General features: G+C 39.4%; 3 protein-coding genes across 7 annotated transcripts in view; 2 read left to right on the top strand and 1 right to left on the bottom strand.

The window, feature by feature from the left end:
• Positions 1-1,129: 1,129 nt before the first annotated feature.
• On the bottom strand, positions 1,130-4,381 carry LOC306871908 (uncharacterized protein). The gene is made up of 6 exons (XM_079420157.1): positions 4,192-4,381; positions 3,317-3,343; positions 2,939-2,968; positions 2,474-2,521; positions 2,236-2,343; positions 1,130-1,995 (listed from the first exon to the last, which is right to left on the bottom strand). Exons 1-6 carry the CDS (start codon positions 4,204-4,206, stop codon positions 1,936-1,938), a joined length of 288 nt encoding a protein of 95 aa, XP_079276283.1. The 5' UTR covers positions 4,207-4,381; the 3' UTR covers positions 1,130-1,935.
• A 551-nt stretch (positions 4,382-4,932) lies between these two features.
• On the top strand, positions 4,933-9,622 carry LOC306871903 (uncharacterized protein). 5 transcript variants are annotated; one of them, XM_079420151.1, is made up of 6 exons: positions 4,933-5,102; positions 5,300-5,338; positions 5,431-5,467; positions 5,567-5,636; positions 5,748-5,940; positions 7,266-9,622. In XM_079420151.1, exons 5-6 carry the CDS (start codon positions 5,781-5,783, stop codon positions 7,910-7,912), a joined length of 807 nt encoding a protein of 268 aa, XP_079276277.1. In that variant the 5' UTR covers positions 4,933-5,102; positions 5,300-5,338; positions 5,431-5,467; positions 5,567-5,636; positions 5,748-5,780; the 3' UTR covers positions 7,913-9,622. The 5 variants fall into 5 exon arrangements, with proteins under 5 accessions (XP_079276277.1, XP_079276278.1, XP_079276275.1 ...); XM_079420152.1 differs by lacking the exon at positions 5,300-5,338; XM_079420149.1 differs by lacking the exons at positions 5,300-5,338; positions 5,431-5,467.
• A 1,681-nt stretch (positions 9,623-11,303) lies between these two features.
• Positions 11,304-23,928, top strand: part of LOC306871887 (connector enhancer of kinase suppressor of ras 2-like) — a gene marked incomplete at its 3' end in the record, with an annotated part of 44,570 nt that continues 31,945 nt past the window's right edge. The window contains exon 1 of the mRNA XM_079420121.1: positions 11,304-11,575. Within this exon, the coding sequence (XP_079276247.1) occupies positions 11,512-11,575 (64 nt within the window). The 5' untranslated portion in view covers positions 11,304-11,511. The remainder of the gene's footprint in view (positions 11,576-23,928) is intronic.

Below are 23,928 nucleotides of genomic sequence, written 5' to 3'. Positions count from 1 at the left end.
TGTAAGATGCATATATCAAATAAATGTCAAAATACAACCATCATAAAATGTTGAATGCATACAGAAATATTTTTTTCTGGGTTGGCGAATATCATGTTTTTGTAATATTTTCTTTATTGTATGATTGGGATCATGATGCAATGTGCATTAAACCTGTGATTTCATACAATAAAATAAAACATTTATTTGTCGTGTTATGATGTTTTCTGCGTGGTTATGAAAAGCAGGGCTCAACAGAATATTTATAGGCTCTCAGTCTGATGCTTCTCAGATGATTAAAATGTAAGAGGTCATGGATGCTTCTGTTCATTCATCAACTACAGAAACAGCAAGAGTCCGAATCATAGCTTTCAAAGCTGTCTGAAGGCATTTGTGTGCAGTTTTAATGACTTTTTTCTTACACTTTAAATTCAAAAGGCATTTCTAAAGCCACCAAGTGTTTACCTGATGACTGTTGTTTTCTCTAAATACTTTTTATGCTCTTTCCACTTTATCTCAGAGCTTTTTTTAAATTGAACATGATACATTAAATATACATATAGCAGCAATCATAAGTGCAAATAATTTGATATAAAATAATCTGATTCTAAATAAGAAGTAACACCAATAAAATTGGGAAGGGGAAAATATACAAATGAACAGAGCGGTCATTTCATTTATCTTCCAATAAGTCCCATATCATCCCAGCAACGTTGCAGGCCTGTTTAGTCTTAATAAATTTAATTGAAGGAAAATAGTTACAAAATTTATCTTTTTAAATTTTGAGAAACAAACTCTTGGCTTCATTTGATAACAGAGTATAAATGATTCCACAGGACATCAGTTTGAGAAAATACCAATGTTTTTTCATAGCATAAGCAATTACTTTAAAAGTAAAAACCTATTTTGTCTTATGAATATTAGTCGAGACATAACTTGTATTTGCATTTAGGGTCTGTTAGTCTCAGCTGTTGTGTACATAGGTGATTAGGATCATATGTTTAGATATAAATGCAGTGTGAACCAATGGTGGAGTTATATGATATTGCACCAACCACTTATTAACAGATAATAGCTGATTACAGAACAGCATGCACACACAAACAAGTATATAATATACAGTCAGTGTAAAAGACCACAGAAGACATTTTGAGGAAAACTCCAATGATGGATTTTTATTGAGTGAGACCGAGAGCATTATAGGGGACACTAAGTACTTTTTCCACAGATGAATTTTCAGTGTTAAAAAAATTGCAAAAAACGCTTTAAATTCTTTTTCTTTGAATCCCGTAATTTCAAAAAAGTCCTCTAACAACAGACGTTTTTCTGGCCTTCTAACAAAGCCCAGTTATCTGTTTCAACAAATTGCAAAGGTGGTATGATTCTTAAAAAGCCAGGAGTCACATCTAATGCTGAACCTGGAATGTAAGCAGTTTGTCTTTAGTTGTTTTCTGTCTTTTCTTCCACATTTGTTGAACTCGTTCCTCTTTCTTAAAAGACAATCAATTACGTTTAAAAGAAAAATAAAACAAACCCAATACAGAAACATCACAGACTCCAGAGCAACATCACGAGCACTAACGGACATACAGACTGAGAGCCTCCTCCCACCTCCCACTCCAAAACCAAGCTACAGACCATCTTTTTTAAAAGAAGAGATAAAAACAGAAAATCAACAAAACAAAAGAAAGACGCCGCCTTTTTTCACACCTCTCGTGTTGTAGACACCTGATATAGCCGCGGCCGAACACAAGACTCGTTTAGTCAGCTTTGTTTTTTGTGCTAAAAACCTGAACCAGTATTTACAAATTCGCTGATAAAAATATTCTTCTGGTGGTGATGGGCAGAGAGGAGGTTGTTGAGAGAGCTGGAGAGGGAGAGAGAATATTGGGAAAGATAAAAGAAAGGAAAGGGGGGAAAGGGAAAGGATGGACGGATGGATGGACAGGCGTGGTGCTACTCTGTCTTCGGGTCCTCCTTCTCGGCCTCTGCCGCCTCGTCTGGAGTTTTCTCAACCTGTGTAATAAAAAGGACAAACCAATAAGATTCAAGCAGGACTGCCTCTGCACCAATCAGAATCTTTGTTTCCAGATAGAAGAGGTCAGGTTTAGAAAATTCTCCTTAGATTAGACTGTCAGTGTCTTCTGGGCAATTATTTGAACTATGTTACTAAGTACTTTGGCAATCTCATTTGAAAATGTTAAATAAAACATTACGAGCATCATGGCCTGACATGATAGACTGTTGTGTATATACCTCATTGGTCTTAGTCTCCCCATTTTCTGATTGGTTCTCCTCCTTGGACTCCTCAGCCTTTGCCTTTGCTTTCTTGTCTTCCTTTTTATCGTTCACTTCCTTCTCTTTCTATCAGAGAGGAAACGACAGGGCAAAATAATTAATATAGAGCAATACACATGAGATTACACACCAAAGCATGGAGATAAGTGACACATAAGCATTGTTACGAAAGTGTGTTTATGAAAAGTGTAAATACCTTGGGAGTTTTTTTAGGTTTGGGTTCAGGTTTTGGAGGTGTTGGTTTCTGAAGGGAAAACAAAAACATGATTAATTCACAAACGTATCCTTTTATATATCAAAAAGTATCTAAACAATACACGTTCAAATAAATAGTTGATTTATGCACAGAATGGTCTATGTTGTTCTGCCCTATCCTGAATTCAACACATCATCTTAAATGACTGGCAAAACTATGCTGAAATAAAAAAAAATATATATTATACAGATAATATGCTCAAAAAAAAAAAAAACCTGGGCAGATATTATGTTTTCTGACTTTATTGCTCTGAGATCAGTGGTTAGTTGCAATTGTCAATTAACACAAAAAGTGCTAAAAACAATTTCCAAGCTATATTTAAAGTTCCTCAAGTCTTTTGAGGTCAAAAAAGTTTTAAAAACAAAATAATGATATAATGGTATCATTAAAAATGAAAAAACTTACCGCTGACAATCTAGCAGACCTTCTCTGGGGCTACAAGAGGGAAAAAAATAAAATTATTTAAAGACAAGTATAAAAAAACAGTTATATATTGCAAATCCTATTTATTAAAAATAAAGAATTGTTCCTTCTCTTCAGGTCACTTATAGTTTGTGTGCTTAGCGAGTTTATACTTTAAACTTGGCACGGTGTACTACAAATATTATTGGCTCTTATGATAAATTACTTGTGGTGTTTCTTGTTTGTAATTTGATTTTGGATAAAAATTGCTGCTAAATAATGAAATGTATATACAAACAGTAATGCATATGTACTGGTTTTGATTGCTTGAATATGCAACCCATAATTGCTTTAGATATTTTAATAATTTTCCTTTCTCACCTCTTCCTTGATTTCTCCATCAGTTCCCTGCAAATGAGCAAAACAAATACCACAAGTTAGAACATGAGCTATAATTTTATTAACATAAAGGGCGGGAAAAACAAAAGGAAACTTGTAGAAACATTGGGATGTGCTGTTCTGCACGTTTGTAAATGTGAGCAACATGCTGGCTTGCTAAAACATGTTTTTTTTATTTTTTATTAAAGCTTCAATGAGCTTTAGCTGAAGATTCCTGAATAAGTTTATTTGTCAGCGGACAGCAGCGCAAAATGGTGCGCCGATTTTTTATTTATTATTTTTCACAGAAGCATTTCAAGACACATTTGAATAAGGAGGAGGGGCGCGATGATCCCGCCTCAGCGCTGCCACCTGGCGGCAAGCAGGCGTCATGACACTCCTCTTCCAAGGCGAACAAAGAAAATGCATTAAAATTGTTTAAAAACGCGACCGTCTTTCCGCAAAATTGTCACCATTCAGAAAATTAGAGTTATCCAGCTATTTTTTAATCACCATTCGACGGTGACTGAGACACGATTGCGCTTATAATCGTCGGTTTTCGCGTCGCGCTGTGCTGGAGATGGAGAGAGAGAGAGGGCAGCATGGCTGCGGTTCCACGGGCATGAGATCAAGCCGAGCTTCAGCACAGCGCTGCTCCACTAAAACCCTTCTGCTTAACGCACCACCGTCGACAAAAACACCGCGATCCGGCGGGAAAAAAATCGCAAAATTGACAACGATTTTTTACCTGTCCTCTGATTCTAAAGAAGTCGCCTGGATATTTATTAAAAAACATTGTCTCGAGGGCTTCCTAATTTCACGACTGATTAGTAAGGGCAAAAGTGTAGCCGTACGCCGCGCTCGGCTTTTCTACATACCTTTCTCTTGGGCATGTTGAGTTTGGGATATTTTTCTTCTTTAATGCAAAACTAACAGGTTATCTTTTGTGATTCGGAGTTCACAGTTCAGGAGACTGTCGTCCGCTATGCACTAATTCTGTAGTAAACACAGGGCTACATTAGAGCCAGTGGTTGAATGGGAGGGTGGGGGCGGGGCCACGCTGTGACTGACGTGCTGCTCATCCAATCAGCAGGCGCCTGGGTCTGCCACAGAAGAGGCAGATTCTTACCTCCTCTGTGCTTTTACGCGCGAAATCCTGAGGTGTAAATCCAACGGAGCACATTACTGTAAAAAATTCCCCTCCCAACACTTTAAAAACCTATAGTTTGATGCGCCTCCTGCACCAAATAAAACTCTGGCAAGCTGGAATAAGCCCAGTGATAAAGCCAGACCCTCCTTCATGTCTGTATGCGCTGTATGGCCACAGCATCTCTGCCTCAGTGAAGTTCACTAATTACTGTATTTTTTGAAGCAGGTGAGCAGATGTATCTGCTTGCCTTAGTTATGAGCTCTTTCTATGAAAACATGCTGAAGTGCAAATACAATGAAACATAAATTGCAGTTAGTATGTGCAATCTGTAATTAAGAAAGGAAGCCACAAGACTTTTCCCACTTCTGTTTTATTGAAGCAGAGGCCTAATCTGTGTAAGTGTTTGGGTGCGGGGTGTGTGTGCGTGAGAGAGAGCCTATTTAACTGTTTACTTCCTCTCTTGCTACCCAGAGCAGAGACACCAGACCAGAGAAAACATCTCAGCCATAGATAGATAAATAAACTAACTATCCAAAGGTGAAACTATACATTGTACATTGCTGGCTATTACTGTCACTCTTTTATATTTCTGTTTCTGCAGCCGTAGGCCTTACAAGGAACCCCACTCTAAAACATTTGGTAAGCTTCTTTTATTATATAGCCTATAGAATTATATGCTGGTGTTTTGTTAACTATTTGTTTAAAGGATTTGTACAGAATATTTGGGGTCTTTGATTAATCTGATTACAGTGATCAAACTGTAGTAATCTTCTAAATTCTGAAAGTCTTAAAGGGTTCACAGACCTTTATGATCTTTGTTCTATTAAACACAAAAGAAGATATTTTGAAGAATGTTGGTAACCAAGCAGTTGATGGTAGCCACTGACTCAAATACTGAATATACTCAAATACCATCAACTGTTTGGTTACCAACATTCTTCAATGTATCTTCTTTTGTGTCCAACAGAAGAAAGAAATGCATACAAATTTGGAACAACTTGAGGGTGAGTAAATGATCATTGAATTTTAATTTTTGGATGAAATATATCTTTAAATTTTGTCATTTAATTAGTAGATTCTGCTAATCCTGCTAACATTTACAGAGGAAGGAAGTGCAGTCGGTATGTTCACTGTGTGTGTGTGAAGTTTCCATAACTCGGTCATTCAGTTCTGGTAAATTCCTCATTTCAGTTTTATTTCATTTTATGCTTGATGTTCTTTTTGATTATGCTCTGTTTTTGTAGTAAGTATTAATCATTTGAAGAGCTGTGTTTTTATGTGTAGGTGGCTATCATCAAAGATTATAGAAATACTATCATGCTCGGAGAAGCTTTCCTTCATGTTCTGAACTGCAAAGAAGACATCACAAATCATGATGGACATACTCATAGACACTCACCCACCCCCACGACCCGTCCTGACCCCTGCACAACGAATGCCGCTGCCAGATCTCCTCTGACACCACGAACTGTGAGAGGTGAGAGACCATTCTGGGTTATTAGGATGAAGTTGTGTAAAAATAAACTCATGATCATCTGACTGATGGCCATGGGAGATGTTTGTTTTTATGCCAGGTAAAGCAAACTAGCTATTTTATTTGAACAATGGAGGAAAATTAGTTATAGAATACGAATGTAGCCCAGGTCCTGGGAACAGTCGGTATATCCATCCATCCATCCATCTTCTTCCGCTTATCCGGGGTTCAACAGTCAGTATATATAAAAATAAATTTGAGGAAGGAAGCGTGATACTGCTGAGCATTTTAGCCCACAAGATTGAAAAGCCACATAAATGTAGGTGTTAAACTGAGTAGAGTATACAGAACAGTTATAATGCAGAATGTCCTAAATTAAATGTTTTAAGTCATTACAAACCTGTATGATTTTCAGAATACAAAATAAGACTTTTTGAACAATTTGTCAACTTAATACCCATACAATGTAAATAAATGGGGTCCAAGACAACTTTGTTTTTATAGACAAAAACACTGAGCCCGTCAAAACATTATCTTCTGTGTTACATAGCAGAAAGAAATATGTATGCAGGTTTTTAAATGACATGAGGGTGAGTAAATGAACACAAAATGCTTATTTTGAGGTGAACTATGCATTTAAAGTCACCATGAAATCAAGCTGGACAATTCTTATTTTTCATGAAGTATCACAGTGCTTATTATAAAAGATACATCCATGCACATCACTGTTTTTTTAAAGATTCATGTGCCCCTATGTTTAATCAAAAACATTAACTTCCCCTCCCAACAATAATAACCTTCAATAACCTGTCAGTCACATGAGACTGCATCAACTCACAAGACAATGATCCAATCAACTCCACATTGACAAAATTCCACCCTCTTTTTTCTTGTTTCACTCGTTACTGAGGTACACTTTACAATAGAGAAGAAAGGATTATCGGAATTTAATTAGCATGTCAACTTTAAGGGATAATAATGTACCATTCAAGCCATTAGCATCTTTAATCTTTAATATTCCAATTCATCTTACAGCTATGACAATGCAAAAGAAGCTGTTTGAAGAAGTGGAAAGAAATTATTATTCCAAACTAAATAAGAACATTTTGTCAAACTTTTCCAAGTGCTTATTCATTTAGCTTAGTGTCCAAGTGAATTGCACAAAAGCGGCATTTGTATGGAGACATTCAAACAGTCATTCAGTGAATTAAGTGAGCTGCAGTGTGGGACTTTACTTCAGACTCTGGGCTTTCCTTCAAGTTTCCTCACAGTTTTTGTTAAGATGAGGCTGTTATAACGGTTCCTGACGCGTTTTCTCTTCCTGTCAGCTGGTAGGCCCGAATGCCTGGAAAAGCAAGGGCAGTACCGAGCCTCTGCACCCAGCAACGCTATGCCCATTCTCAGCTGTAGCGGGGAGGATCACTTGGGCATGATGCTGTATTGCTCCTGGTGCTGTCCCAGCTTCTGCAAGAACTATCCAGACCTCCGGCTTGCTGGTGACCGGCTGGAGCACTGCAGTCCTCATAACCCAGACCTGTTAAACCCACCATATGTGGGCCCACTGCTACAATCTCAGGACCTGAGCTCTCTGGAACCCTGTCTGGAAGCAGGTCAACAGGCAGAGGCTGTGACCCAGCAGGATGAGGAGTATCTTGTCATTGAGAGCGTTCAGGGTCCTGGCTGGGAGAGAAGGCTCACCAACTCCATGTTGAACGGCTACCTGGAAGTCCAAATGCTGGAGGTGTTTTGTCAGCACATGCAAAACATGGCGTGCAATGGATCATCATTGCTGAGCACTGACGTCATGCCGGCACTGGGGCCCACCAGCCTGACTGTAGCCAAAAAACAGACAGCCAGTCAGGAAGAAGAGCTGGATTCTTCATCCAATAAAGTTGTACATTATTTAAGCGCATGTTCAGCTCCAGCCACCTCTCACTTCAGCTCACCTGTGCTGCGAATCTCAGAAGCTGAGTAACCCACCTCATGAACACACACACACACACCCTCATAAAATATCCAATGTTGGGCTCCTGTCTTTCCACCAACACACACATATTTTAAGTTATCTGTGTTGTTAAAGGAATGTTCTGCATGCAATACTGACAGCATTTGTGGTATGTTGATAACTAGTGATTTAAAAAAATAATAATTCCAATGAAGCACACAAGGCAAAGCAATGAACATTATCATGCATCGTTTCAAGAGTATAGCCATATGATTTATATATTATATGTGTTTACATGAGTCTTAGAGACGTTGTCTATGTAAAGTTACAGTTACAGTTAGGATTAAAGGTGTGGGGCCAAGAAGATTTAATTTTTTTTTTAAAGATGTCTTATGAAGGCTGCATCTATTTGATCAAAAATAAAATAAAACAGCAATATAGTTAAATATAATTACAATTTAAAATAACAGTTTTTTTTTATTCTAGTATGTTATATAATTATAAAACACATTAATATATACATTATTTAAAAAAATTATTTCTGTGATGCAAAGCTGAATTTTCAGCAGTCTTTTCAGTGGTCTTCAGTGTCACATGATCCTTCGGAGATCATTCTAAAATGCAGATTTCTAGCTCGAGAAACATTTCTTAGGATCAATTCTGAAAACAGTTCTGATACTTTTTGTGGAAATTGTAATACTTTTTTTTCAAGATTATTTGATGAATAGAAGGTTCAAAAGAACAGAATTTACTTTAAATAGAAATTTATTCTAGTATTTATTCATACTAGAATAAATGTTTTATTTTATTTTTGATCAAAGAAGTAAAAACATTAAAAATGTGTTTACTGTCACTTTTAGATTGTAAATAGTAAGTTGTCCATATAAAAATGACAGTAACTGCACTTTTTTGCTTCATTTAAAAAAAGAAAAGAGGCAATATTTTCTTAAATTTTGAGTTTAACTAATAATAATTCTCTAAATTCATATTTTCCAACCCTCAGACAATAACGAATTGTGTTGACAAAGCAATTGCAAACAGCTCAGAAACATCTAAATATTTCTCCTCCTCTTTTTTCTCTTTACACATCCACCATCCCGCCCTCACCTCTGCTCTTCCATTGTAGCCTCCATCAACATTAACAGCACAAGGTTCTCTGGAAGAAGAGGAACCAAAGTCATGTGTATACTGTGTATAGACATTTATAAATGTTACCACTTCCTCCTAAACAGCCAATCAAATGTTGTTTTTCTCCCTCAGTGTTGCTTCTGACTGCAACACTTTCACTTTCCTAAAAAAGTGTTTGAAATTAAATGGAAACTTTATTAGCTTATGTCCTCAGTTATGTTGCCATAATTCAGTTGTATCCATTATTTTTTTTCCCCCATTAGATGTTTGTGGTAATGTTTTCTATAATATGAAACTGTTCAGTGATGGTTATTAAATACTGGCACCTGCTGTTCATGCTGTGAAATGACACCCAGACGGAGAACACATGCTGACATGTTGCTGGCGCCCTCTACTGGGAGCTTCCGGAACGGCGGCCAATGTCTCGATGAAAGGTTATGTCACACTGTCCATGGCATTATCCTTCACCCAGAGCTGTGAAAATTCCATTTTTATATATTACATCGATGTTTATAGCTAAAATACGCGTATTGCATTCAATATGTTGTATTAAGCATTGCATTTTAATGTAGTAATGAATGGAAGAAATAAAACCTAAATGCCTTTACTGCCATGAATGTGCTGACATACTGATTTGACGTCATTATGACGTCACATTTAGGGAGGCACCGACATAACAGTTAATGGGCCATATGTGTGTGTGCATGCTGATATCCTGGCACCGGTACACAGAAGCCAAACTCACAGCATCATCAACAGGATTAACTGTTAACTGTGGTCTGTAAATGTGTTTGCATGTGTGTGTGTGTGTGTGTGTGTGTGTGTGTGTGTGAATGTGTGTGTGTGTGTTAATCTGTTCTGTGCCAACATGGCTACTTCACACTCTTGTAGCTGCTCTGTGGGCATCTAAACAGGCTCTTTAGCCTGGCACCATGTGGCAAACCATAATACCAGATGGACCGCTCTCGCTTTTTCTCTCTCCCCACTAGTCCTGGACACTGCCCAGGCTAGAGTAACATTCAATCTATTTCCTTGCCATATTTTGATGTCCTGTGGTACTGGACATGAATATAAATGCATATGGGTCAATGATGTGATGGCCACTTCTGTTACATTTAAAAAAAAAAAAAAAAAAAATTAAACACATTTAAAATAAATGCAATTTATAACCAAATAACTCAACATCTTCTTTTGAGATGTTTGTGGCAAGTTTTTTAATTTCTGAATTAAAAATTAAATAGATAAATTTTCAGATACATTTTATTTAACCGAAGACTGAATTAAAAGCATGCAATTCCTAAAATGAAAAAATAAAGAAAATTATATTTTGAAATAAACAAGGCATAAAGCGTTTGCAATTATCTATCTATCTATCTATCAATCTATCTATCTATCTATCTATCTATCTATCTATCTATCTATCTATCTATCTATCTATCTATCTATCTATCTATCTATCTATCTATCTATCATCACCTTTAAAAATTCTTTAAACAATGCATAATTCAAATCATGTATTTGCATAGTGCTTTTCACAATGCATAAGTGAATTTAATGCACAAAGTATTTTAGTACTTTTCAACTGGTTACATGTCAATATTTTAGAGAAAAGTATATAAAACCAATATGAGCACAAAGATTGCACATTTTTAGATTGTGGCACATGTGCTTCAAACTATTCTACTTTCTCAGATGTCCTTATCTGTTACTGCCCCAGAACCACAAATCTGCTTTCTCTTTCTGTGCCATTCCGATTATTTGATGAGCACCTCAGACTTGTGATCTCTGTCTATTTTATCTGGTCACCCGGTTTCCCTGGCTCGGTCGGTCGGTTGCGGTTACCTCACTGTGCTGCGCAGCTATTGGTCCAGCAGGCGCACACTCCGACTTTTGCTATTCGAGTCATATTGGGCTGCGGTGACGTAAGCGAAAGAGCGCGCAGAAATTTTCCAGACGCGGACAGAGGAGCGAGCTCGCGTAGACCCAAAACGGTCCAACCCAGAAAGAGAGAGAGACGCATACAAGCACGCATACCAAGTAGTCGTTTGCAAGGCACTCGGCTGCTTGTCGCGCTCAGTATCGGACCCAGTGGAGCTGTTCAGCGTTTATCGGTAGTGTCACGGAACAGTCCCCACGCTCAGGGAACCGCTGACCCATGTGATACTGCAGCGTTGCGAGCGCGGAAGGGAGGGAGGGGGGGTGAGAGACACATTTTCCCCCTGCATCTCCACTTGGTAGACTAGAGAAGCAGGAGCACACTTTGGTGAGAGAGAGAGAGAGAGAGAGAGAGAGCGCTGGAGGGGGGGCGGGGTAGAGACGCGAGCGTGGATCCCTCACCGTCGCAGTCCTCCGCGAGGATGTATCCAACAGCGAGGCTCCGTCAATGCAATGGAATCACATGTGCCCCTGTGATCTAACGGCGGTTCCGTTCTATTTCTCTGGGTTCGGATGGTCCGCGCGTTCCATACGCAATTCAACCGGGAAATCAACGCACACCAGCCATGGCGCTGGTCATGGAACCCATCAGCAAATGGTCCCCAAAGCAGGTGCTGGACTGGATGAAAGGTAAAAAAAAATGTCCCCCCGCAGTGTCTCTGCATGACCTATAGCTGGTGGGAGAGGAATGGGTGAGCGGGCAGATTGCCTTGCAGTGAGGTATTGATCGCGCTTGTGTGCCATTTTGCGCGTTTGCTCGGCGCACCATGATGTGTGTGATCCGCACAGCGCTACACGCGTCGCGCAAGAGGGGGTGTGCGTGTGGTCTGGGTACGCGTGTTCTGTTTTGCAAAAAGATGAGCCAAAACGGTTATAATGACACAAAGGACGACATGGCGTTTTCATACAGTGCCTAAACACACACACATACGTGCATGCGTGCGCACGCAGATAGTGACAGTGAGAAAGAAACGGCTAGGTTGCTTCCAGCCTCAGTGAATAAATCTCCCCCTCGCGCAGTGATAACTAGCACCATGGACAGAACCAGGCCGTCGCGCGCTGTGCTGTGCTGCGCTGCGGATGCGCGTAATCTAGGGACTAGAAGAGGGATGACGGTATCTGTGGAAGCCAGCTGAGCATTGACAGTGCCCCCATTGCGAACATTTATTCCTTTAAAATAACTTGTATCAGTTTTTATGTTACTAGTACGTGGGGTTTTATTACTGTAAGTAAACCGATAGTATCTTTTTCAGATCTACAAGAAATTGTCTCAATTCCTGCGCTTGACTACAATCTATTAACTTTTTCATAGTACATATAGTGCCTGTTCCTTTGCTTCTAGTCACCTGCACAAGTAACTGTTCCATTGTTACTGAGAACAGACTGTACATTTCTTCCTGAATTTTATATTACTACCTATTTCTGTTTTAGTAACTATTTATTACATTGAAAAAAATTGGTGTATAAACAATTTTCGGTAACACTTTATTTTAAGGTGTCATAATACAGAGTATTTACCTAATTAAGTACGTAGTAGTAGCTGTTGTACTTGCATGAAATAAAATTTACTTACCATGTAACTAAGTTATGGAACAGCATGTACTTACAGTTTGTAATTATGCAGATGTAATAGGCAGCTACTGTTACACATATGTAACAGACCGAGTCTAGAGTATAGATACACATTAAGTATTTTAAGTAGCTTATGTCTGTGTACTTACATTTATAATTACGTTGTATAAAGTCTGCAACAAGCATGTAACAATCTTTTGTTACATATGTGTAATAGTAGCTGCCTATTACATCTACATAATTACAAACTGTAAATACATGCTGTTCCATAACTTAGTTACATGGAAAGTACATTTTGTTTCATGTAAGTACAACGGCTACTACTAAGTACTTAACCAAGTAATTACTCTGTATTATGGACACCTTAAAATAAAGTGTTACCCAATTTTTACTCTGAAATTGCTAGCAAACGTCACAATTACAAAGAAACAGTATGTAACACATTGTGGTTACACTTTATTTTAAGGTGTCCTTTTTGCAGTGTAATTAAATATTTAAGTACTGAGTAATATTAATTAACTACATGTTATTACTATATGGTTAGGGTTAGGATTAGGGTTACTTGCTTGTAATTATGCATAATTTATTGTTATTATAATAGGAAGTACATGTGTAACAAGGACACCATAAAATAAAGTGTTACCCACATTGCATTAAATGTGACATTTTGAAGTAAAAAAATTGAAATATTATTTTCTTGTTTTATTTAGATTTGTTTACAGTATATGAACTAGTTGACCCACTTATTTCTTCATTACTAATAAGAATCCTAATAGTTAATATTGTCCATTTCAGCTTTACCTGCGCATATTTTTATGAGAGACTGTCTATCCCAATTGCTAGTAACATTTCTCATTTCACTAGTTACAGTTGCTTTTTACTTGTCATACGCAATCACTAGTCAGAATGGCTACTTTTAAAATTCAGTTAAAATATAAGTCGAAATAATTAGAACAGAAAAATACGTACTACTGTCTGTTCAGGTAGTACTAGGAAAACTGGAATTGATACTGTTAACTATTTGAGTATAAAAAGTATTACCTAATTATTGAGAAAGTCACAATTATACTAATTCATAATTTAAAATGATATGCTAGGTGTTATGGTTGGGTATCCAAGGAAGGCCAGGAAGACAATGCAGATCCAAAGTAAATAGACTTTAATAAGAGAAAGGAGACCAATCGTACCAATATCAAATAACCCAACATAACCACAATAGGAACGTAACTTTAAGACGAGAAAGGAAAAAAGACTAAACTGAATGCTTATATAGGAACTAGAACAAAGGAGCTAACTAGATAATTGATTAAACACAGGTGGAAAGACTAAACGATGATTAACAAATGAACTAAACCAGAGCAGGAACTACCAAAAAAGGGCAAAACCAAACTGAACAGAAACAGACACATAACACTAGGAACATAAAAATGTTTAGTTTTAAGGAAAATAGGTTTACAAAACCCCATACACACTCTCCAGAAGAAAGCAAGAGAGAGTATCCAAATGCTGCTTCCAGATAGTTGAACGCACACCGTGTAGGTTTCGCCATGCACTCATAGCTCAGGGATGTGGACTTGGCCTTTCGTGTTTGGGAATCACTGATGACATTTTAAAAAGCAACACAGTCATAACAATTGCTATCTGATTAGAAACCCTTTTCCATCAATGACATGCTCTTCTTCAGATGACATGTAAAGACACACTGATGGATGATACACAGATGCTATAAGTAGAACATAATGGAGCAGCTGTGGTGGAGAGACAGAGGGCCAAAATACCAGCGAGATCAGACGTAAGCTGAAGTGAAGTTTAAGGGCAATAGTGCACATGAAATTCAGCTGCTCATAATCTCTACCCGATGAGCATTTCAAAGGTTAGATAGCCTTTGCCACCAATCTAATAATGAACAAGTGTACACAAGAGAATCAATAATGCTTGTGATCTTTATTTCCAAAACAGCCTTACTGTAATGAATTATTTTGTAGATGCATGTAGACCGAAGCCCATTATATGGCTCTCAGGTCATAGATGGATCATTTTCTATTTCTTTGCTATTATTGGTCGTGAAGGATTCGCAGGATTAATTAAAACCTGTCAAACTATTTTTTTTTTTTTTTGTGGCTGATAAGAGTCATATGTTCGTAAATCAGATTACATTGATCATGCTGTTTGAGAATCATTTGTTTGTGAATCGGGTTACCATGGTCAGGCTGTATGTTTTCAGTTTTCAGAGGCAATTATTTGTTAATCAGACTACCCTGATCGTGCTGTATATGTATATAGAAAAGAACTGGTTCATAAGAGTCATTTGTTCGTGAATCTGTCTACACTGTTGTTTTTGTGCACAAACCTGTGAGGATATCTCAAGCGAAAGATAACTTCTTGACAGACTTCAAACTCACAAACTAAATAAAATAGGCTAAACTGTAAAATATGCTGCTGAAAAGTGGTGCAGGATCACTGATTAGTTCTGCATTTTAGAGAACTAGGTTTCACGGCCAGTTGTGCAGGATGGTTTCCATTTTCAGGAACTCGGTTCTGTGTCTCAGGTGCAACTGTAAAATAGCTGCTTGTGCATAATTTTCACAATTACTGCTGACAAAGAGTTTGTCAGAGCTCAGAGCACCTGGTCCAGGGTCAGTTTGCCGGCATGCATGCTTGCTATTTTCAAACTTTGCATCAAATTTGTTTGAGATTCTGCACAAGCAAACATCTGTCAGCGTGACTAGTTTGTTTTTTGTGGTTTTATTGTGTACAGTTTTTTTCCTAAATTGTTTGCTGTTTTGGTCAACTGCCATTGCCATATTTCTGTACTGTGTATTCATTTTTGTTTTTTACCCTTGGTAGAATACCAATAATAATAATAAAAAAACTTGCATTGGTGCAGAGATGTGGCATGTGCTGATGTCTGTAGGGATAATCTGCCTCCTCTAACATTACAGACATTCTTGTAATATAAAACTCTGCTGAGTGCCCAGTTTTGACCTTTACAGCTTACATTTGAGAAATCATCATGCAGGTTGACATATGATAGGGTCTTAAAGCCCAAGATGACAGTTAGGACCGTGGCTCTGCATTTGGTTCAGCAGTTCAGTGATTTTTTTTTGGTTGAGGTTAGTCCTTAAATAGGCATTAAATATTGGTTGTAGTAATGAAAAGTGTTTAGTTTAACCGAAAAAAACAAAACAATCTTCAAATAGTACATTGACAATATCTGTCTGCAGTGGTTCTTCCCAGTGCCCATTGTTACTGCTACTCTACTGTCGCTTATCAGAGCATTTATCTCCACTGTTTTCTTTTAACAAATTGAGTGCACACTCCATAAGCCCTTGTGGTGCACCTGTTTCGTCTAATAAAACCTTTCCAGAGACCTAGGCATTTCATTTGCAAACCTATTCAACTTGTTTCTATCTCTTCATATTTTAGGGTTAAATAACAATACACCAGGGCCTTGGTCACGTGTTTAAAGCGCAACTTTACAGATTTGTAACAGACTTTGTGTTGTTACATGTCAGTAGTATATGTAAACGAACAGTGTGTACTTTTCCCTGTTACCTGCACAGAGATATCCATTTATTTGTCAGCAAAAGTTTGCCAGATAACAGAAAACTACAGATCATACTTCCACATTTTTGTATTCTTGCCATAGCTCTGTGTATAGTCCAATTTAAGTGTTAAGTTTTACTAAAAGCCCATCTTGTCAGTGGTGAATTACGCCTTTACTTTGCCTTGTCCGAAAAACTATCACACTACTTTCATATTTTCTGCAGCATATAGCATGCACATTTTCTGTAAGCATGGAAATCCCGGATGAGCTGTAATACATTTGCCAAAATGTGCGTTATACAATAGAGCTCACTGCCCTGAATAATGTATCGTATAATAGAAAGCGTTCAGCTTTACCCTTAATTTGCTGTGTAATAAATATATCAGAAGAAATGATGACTCAATGCAATATTTTGTCATTAAAAAATTAAAGATAAAATACATTTATATATATATAATTTTATATATATACAAAATCTGGACATTCATGGCTTTTAGTTCATGTTAGCTTTGAGGCCATTACCTTCATGTATTTGAAAGAAAAAAAAATCATGCACTCTTTAAAATATCACATTAGAACATGCTGTTTCACTAGGAAATGTTCACATGTATTCAGCTGACGCTTTTATCCAAAGTGACTTATATTTGATAATTTCTTGCTTTCCCTGGAATTCAAACCCGTGACCTTGGGGTTGCTACCACTGTGTTCTACTGTATGAGCTGAAGGAAGGCTGAATATGAAATAACACTGTACTCGTCAAGCCTTTTCATGGGATTTTTAGGAACACAGTGGTTCTTAATACAGACTGGATTTCTAAAAACGTACGTTCTAAATAGACAAGACTGGCTGTCTGAAGGGGACATGAGAATAAAAGTGAACTCAAAACCAAAGAGGTCAGGCCAGTTTAGAAGATTAACTCCTTTTAAACATTTTCTCCTGTGCTGATTCAAGCACTGCAAAAGAACTTATTTGATGAGTGCCTTCAGTTTAATAAACCCAAAACAAATGGACTGCATTGGTGGGGAAAGTGCTCTGCTCTTCCTCACCGTATCTGAACTGAGCATTTTATCACTCATTACCTGCTCTTCCTGAAGCTCTCAAGGTCAGGTTCTCTCACTAATACAGAACACTCTGGGCACTCATTTAAAATCATTTCAAATGGTGGATCACCTTTCATGAACCAAAACAAAATTGATCTAAAATTATTCTCCACCACTTAGAAATTTCTTAGGTTTTTAAATGTTCGACCAGGGGCGATTTAGGATTTCAACCTGTCACAGTGCTTTCTGCTGGGTTTCAGTTTGACGCGGCTAAATTAAGTTTAAGAAATGTTAAAAAAAATTCAAAGAAATAAAAAATAAATCTTTTACATGGGAAATTCAAATACCAAATCTACTGAACACAAACTAAACTTCAGCAATAAACTGGATTGATTTAGATGTGCTGGTGTTTGTGTTACTGTCACCATGTGTGTAATTTGCATGAAGCCAGACAGACGTCTATTTTTAAACAGTAGGTGAGTATTTCACATATGTTAAAAAAGCCTTCTGCTAAACTCGCACAGTACATACAGGCCTGTTTCATGGTGCACGCAGAGCACGTAAGCAGCAAGTATAAATTTTGGTGCCTATATAAACAGGGACAGTATTCAAACTGCATATAAGCAGTGCGACTCTAAAGATATGCAATTTAACCTTTTTCCTGATAAAATCTGCCTAAAATACATAGTAAATGCACTAAAACAAATGATCTCCACAGTGTTTTGCAAGAAACCTGGTGCTTCTGAATGAATCTTTGTTGTCTTTGTTGTTGACAGAATTGCTTAAAGGGATACTCCAGCCCAAAATGAAAATTTTGTCATTAATTACTTACTCCCATGTCGTTCCAAACTCGTAAAAGCTTCGTTCGTCTTCGGAACACAATTTAAGATATTTTGGATGAAAACTGGGAGGCTTGTGACTGTCCCATTGACTGCATAGTACATTTCAAACACCATAGTTTCCTCCTTCATATGTAAATCTCGTGATTAAAAAAGACCACTGAAAAACAGGCGAATCAGAACATAACACCGACTGTGACGCAACAGTCGGGATCACTACGCCCCCAACATTTGCATAAACCCGCACTTGTTCTAAGCCGGCCGAACCATCAGAAGCTCTGCAGGTATTGTAAATAAACAAGCGCGGACAACAGCGAAAATAACAAAATAAATGTTATGTTCCAGGCCGTGCAGGGGGTGTGAAGTGCAGGGATGGGTTGGTGTCTGTATTCAGAAAGGCACAGAAAGCAAATAACGCGAGCCACTAAAGGGACATGGTTAGCTCCTTGCTAGCGGTAGCCTGTTACAGTACATAAGATTTCACTCTCAGTAAGGAGAGATGAGGATGATGGCGAATGACTTACAGATCCTGAGCACCACTGACAAGCATCTGATCTTGTGAAATGTGTGGTAAGTACTGTTGCTCCATAATGTAAACATAGTTTGTGTGATTGCGTCTCTTGAAAGTGAAACTATAACGCGATCGATGGATCGTTCAAAAGCAGTTTCAATGCCTTGCATATTAATAACGGCTCCCTGATGCCCGCGTTTTATATACAGTATAATTACCCGACGATATAACTGCGAGAGAAAGTATTTAAATATATATTTTCCTCCCTGTGCTTCCTTCTTGCTGATGAGCCGTACTGTGAAACAGCCAATCAGAGCAGAGCTCAACATTGAGCAGCACTGTGAAACAGCCAATCAGAGCAGAGCTCATTATTATTCATGACCCTGCCAAATAAGCCAATAACAGACCGTTTCATTCTAGGGAGAAATCCTAGGGTTGTAAATGGACATGTAAAATCGTTTCTGGAGATTTTTTGCCCTTACCTAAGCCACATACCTTCTGTGTAGATATCAGAGAACAATTTAAAATACTGTATCAGTGCATTCTATGGCACCTTTAAGTGAATGATTCAGGGAGTCACTCATAAGGACAGTTGCTTTTTTCTTTTTTGAATGAATCAGTGTATTTGCATGATTCAGTTGAATGATTCACTGACTCACTCACAGAGATGGTTATTTGTCACCAAATACAAAAAATAAAAGTATATACATAAACACAAAATCTATTGTTCAATAGTTTGCTGTCGGTTTTGGCAGTGATTTTTTGTTTTTGAAAGCAGTCTCTTACACCAAGACTGCATTTATTTTCTAAAAAATACAGTAAAAACAGTACTATTGTGAAATGTTATTAAAATTATAAAAACAGTTTTTAGATTGATATATTTTAAAAGGCCAGGATTTTTGTTACATGATTATTACATGATATTTTCTGTATTAGGTAATCCTTCAAATATGCTCATAATGGTACTCAAGAAACATTTCTTTTTATTATCTCAGTTGCACACAGTTGTGCTGATCAATATTTGTGTGAAAACTAATTTTTTTTTTTTTTCTGGATTCTTTGATGAATAGAACATTCAAAATAAAATTAATTTGAAATAGAAAACATTTGCAACATTATACTTGTCTTTACTGTCTAATAGAGAATAGATTCTAATCAAGATTCTAATGGAGTGAGATTCTAACGTTTTGGCGAAATCACGAAAGAAAAGTCTAGAGAGCAGCGTGACAATGTTAATGCCATTTTTGGTCATGTGCGCTCACTGAGATGATCAAAGAAGTTTAAATACAGGTGGCGAACAGATTTCAAAAAATGATCCCAAGATGTCCGGTGTCCACAGTGGAGTGTATCAGAAGCTGAAACAGCAGCAGCTGGCCTTGGAATGGTTGGATGTTTGTGAGCATGTGTGTTTGAGTGAGCGTTTGATCATTTTCTAAGGGGTTTCCTCACGATGACTCACCTCTCTCAGTGGGAAGGACCTGATACATTTTTCCTTTGTCAGCTGTTCTTAGATCAGCGTAGAGTAATGTGTTAGCGCAGATGTGAGATGGTGGGCTGTAAACCAGAAGAGTGGACTTGAAGAGATTATGCGTGTATGTGTTTCTAATACTCACAGAAAATTGAATGTAATTATGCATGATAATTAGCATTTTTTCTGTGATGAAGTACTCTCTCCAGTTCTAGCTTAATATGCAGAGACAGTGACACTGGAAAAAGGTGAAAATGGGCAGTTTATACATCTGTGAGCTATTTCTACCTGATCTAACACTTAAAAGTTACACTTGATTTTTCAAAGATTTAAATAAAGACTGCTGGGTTTGGGTTATGAGAAAATACAGTTTGAGTCTTTCTACTTCAAAATTTCTTGTTTAATTCAATGTGTTACTTGCTGCATCTTTATATTTATTTGAAATTTACTAATATTTTTTTCAGTGCACTTTTGGCTGGTGAAATCTGATTGATTTAGTTATAGTAAATATTATTTTATATAATATTTTATAAAATATATACACCCTAGTAAAAACTTTATATACTAAAATGTATTTGAAATACATTTATTTAATGCTTAGTATATTAAAAATACATTTACATATTTGCATAGTTAATAAAAATACCCTGTAATTATACTTTAAATATACTAAAATGGTATACTTAAAGTCTGCTAAATTGGAATAACGAATTTTGTGAATTTTAATTTTGCGCAACTAAAGATATACTTAAGTATATTTGATTGTGTTAAAGTGGAACTATTGCAGGAACTTTAGGTACACTTGAAATATCTTGCATTTAAAGACCGATTTCATTCAAAGGTCATATGGTCCTCATCAATTGTGACATTAAAACACATTTTAGGCTTAATATTTAGAAATGTGCATTGTACACAAGTAATACTGCAAATAAAGTAATTATAATTTTTATATCAATTAGTCTTGAGCAATATGTCTGTCACAGAATGGCCCGTCACCGTCATCACGATCACTTTCACCTGCACCTTTTTACTAATCATGCGCACCTGCTCCTTATCACCATCATCACCCAGAACCACACAAAAGCACTCACCTCCAGTCACTCTGGGTCCGATCTCATTGATCCAACGTGGACTCCATTCCCGCAAGCCTAACTCGATGAGTATTACCTCCAATCCTTTACCTGTTATACTTACCTCCTGTTCTCCGTCCCGTTGTCTCCCTGTGTCCATATTGTTCCTCTCCGTGGTCAGTTTCTCTGTCGCCCCGATCCTCATCGGATGCTCTGCTCTTCGCTCCTGGAAAGCACAAAGACAACACTCAGTTCCTTCCCCATTGGCATCCCAAAACCTCTTCGAAGCGGACTCTCACCTCTCATCTCCAGCCGCACTCATCCACTGCACGATCTCTGCGAATAAAGTCACTGTGTGTTACACTTACCTTTGTGTCCGGCTGCGTTCTCTAACAGAAGATCGGCTCAAGAACAGAAGAGATGGAGGAGTTAGCAGTCTCCGCTGGCACCATCCAGCTCCTCGCCTCCCGAGCGCTCTCAAGTGTACACGCCTCCCGAGCGCCCCATTGAATCTGCGCTGCAGGAGCGCCCCATTGAATCTGCGCTGCAAGAGCGCCCCATTGAATCCGCGCTGCAAGTGCGCCCTCAAGTGTCCGCGCTGCAAGAGCGCCCTCAAGTGTCCGCGCTGCAAGAGCGCCCTCAAGTGTCTGCGCTGCAAGAGCGCCCTCCTGTGTCTTCGCTGGTCCCGTCCAGCTCTCCTTCGTCTCCGCTGGTTCTGTCCAGCTCCGCGCCTCCTGTGCGCCCTCAAATGTCTGCGCTGCAAGAGCGCCCTCAAGAGTCTGCGCTGCAAGAGCGCCCTCAAGTGTCCGCGCTGCAAGAGCGCCCTCCTGTGTCTCCGCTGGTCCCGTCCAGCTCTCCTTTGTCTCCGCTGGTCCTGTCCAGCTCCGCGCCTCCCATGCACCCTCTAATGTCCGCGCTGCAGGAGCGCCCTCAGGTGTCCGAGCTACAAGAGCGCCCTCCTGCGTCTACGCTGGTCCTGTCCAGCTCTCCTTCGTCTCCGCTGGTTCTGTCCAGCTCCGCGCCTCCCGTGCGCTCTCAAGAGTCTGCTCCTCCCGAGCGCCCTCCAGTGTCCACTCCTCCCGAGCGCCCCCAAAAGCCCGCTCCTCCAGAGCGCCCTCCAATGTCCTCTCCTCCAGAGCGCCCCCTGGAGCCCACTCCTCCAGAGCACCCCCAAGTGTCCGCTCCTCCTGAGTGCGCCGCAGAGCCTGCTCCTCCAATGGTGTCCCTAGAGGGGAACATTCCCAAAGAAATTTGGGGGAGGGGGGGGCTATATCCCCGTGGCCTGCATGGCCGGGCCTAGGGCCAAGGCCACAGAGCTCCCTGGTCCACCATGGCCATCCGGGCTTCCTGATCCGGCAAGGCCATCCGGGACTCCAGTCCCACCAAGACCTCCCGAATCTCCTGATCCGCCATGGCCATCCGGGTCTCCAGTCCCGCCAAGTCCTCCCGAGTCTCTCGATCCGCCAGGGTCTCTCGAGTCTCCAGTCCCGCCAAGACCTCCCGAATCTCCTGTCCCACCGTGACGTCCCAAATCGCCAGTCTTGCCAAGACTTCCCGTGTCCCCGGATCCGCCATGGTCTCCCGAGTCCCCTGATCCGCCATGGTTTCTGGTTCCGCCCTGGATGCCTCCCCAGTGTCCTTCTCCTCCATCGACATCCAGGGCACCCACCCCCCCTCCCCGGTATTTTGTTACGGCGCGGGACGCGCCTTCCGGGAGGGGGAGGTAATGTCACAGAATGGCCCGTCTCCACCGTCATCACGATCACTTTCACCTGCACCTTTTTACTAATCATGCGCACCTGCTCCTTATCACCATCATCACCCAGAACCACACAAAAGCACTCACCTCCAGTCACTCTGGGTCCGATCTCGTTGATCCAACGTGGACTCCATTCCCGCAAGCCTAACTCGATGAGTATTACCTCCAATCCTTTACCTGTTATACTTACCTCCTGTTCTCCGTCCCGTTGTCTCCCTGTGTCCAGATTGTTCCTCTCCGTGGTCAGTTTCTCTGTCGCCCCGATCCTCATCGGAATGTTCTGCTCTTCGCTCCTGGAAAGCACAAAGACAACACTCAGTTCCTTCCCCATTGGCATCCCAAAACCTCTTCGAAGCGGACTCTCACCTCTCATCCCCAGCCGCACTCATCCACTGCACGATCTCTGCGAATAAAGTCACTGTGTGTTACACTTACCTTTGTGTCCGGCTGCGTTCTCTAACAATGTCAGTAAACATGTTAATATATTTTAACTATACTTAGTATGAAATGCATGTATTTTTTAATATATTACTTTTTACTAGGGCATATATGCAATAGAAATATATTTTTTAATAGTTTATTTACAATTCTGCTGGATGTTATAAGTGCTGCTTAAATCACAAAAATGTCCTTTAGCTGTGAAGACAACTTGTGTGTGAAATGCGCATCTATGTTTGCAGTGTGTGTATGCATGCTCCTTTCCAGTATGGACGTGTGTATGTGTGTGTAGGACTGTAGGAAATGGAGGCCTTTATCATTCCCTGTGCAGGCTTACCTCCCCGTCTCTAAGCAACGGTTGCCAAGCAGCCCGTATAGCTGGAGCAGAACGAGAGAATGAAGAGAATGAGCACGAGAGAGAGTCTGTTTAGCTGAAGGACATCCTACACACACACACACACACACACACACATACACATGACGGGAAACGAACACACAGGTTATCTTGTGTGTGCATTTGAGACCACAGAGCTGGTTCTGAAGGACAGAGTGTGTATCTGCAAGTTCTGAATGTTCAGAGAACGTGTGTGTGTGTCTCGTTCTGAGAGACGTGTCTGTAATCACTAAGTGGTTTATCGTCTTTTTTAGGATAAAGCACAAACTGTTACAGGAATTAGCCACTTGACATCACTGGCAGGTTTACGGTGTGTTTGCACGTCGCGCGCGCGCATGTGTGTGT

Source organism: Barbus barbus, assembly GCF_936440315.1.
Source record: "Barbus barbus genome assembly, chromosome: 6".
In the NCBI taxonomy this organism is placed as follows: domain Eukaryota; kingdom Metazoa; phylum Chordata; class Actinopteri; order Cypriniformes; family Cyprinidae; genus Barbus; species Barbus barbus.
This window is presented reverse-complemented; position numbering and strand designations above follow the sequence as displayed.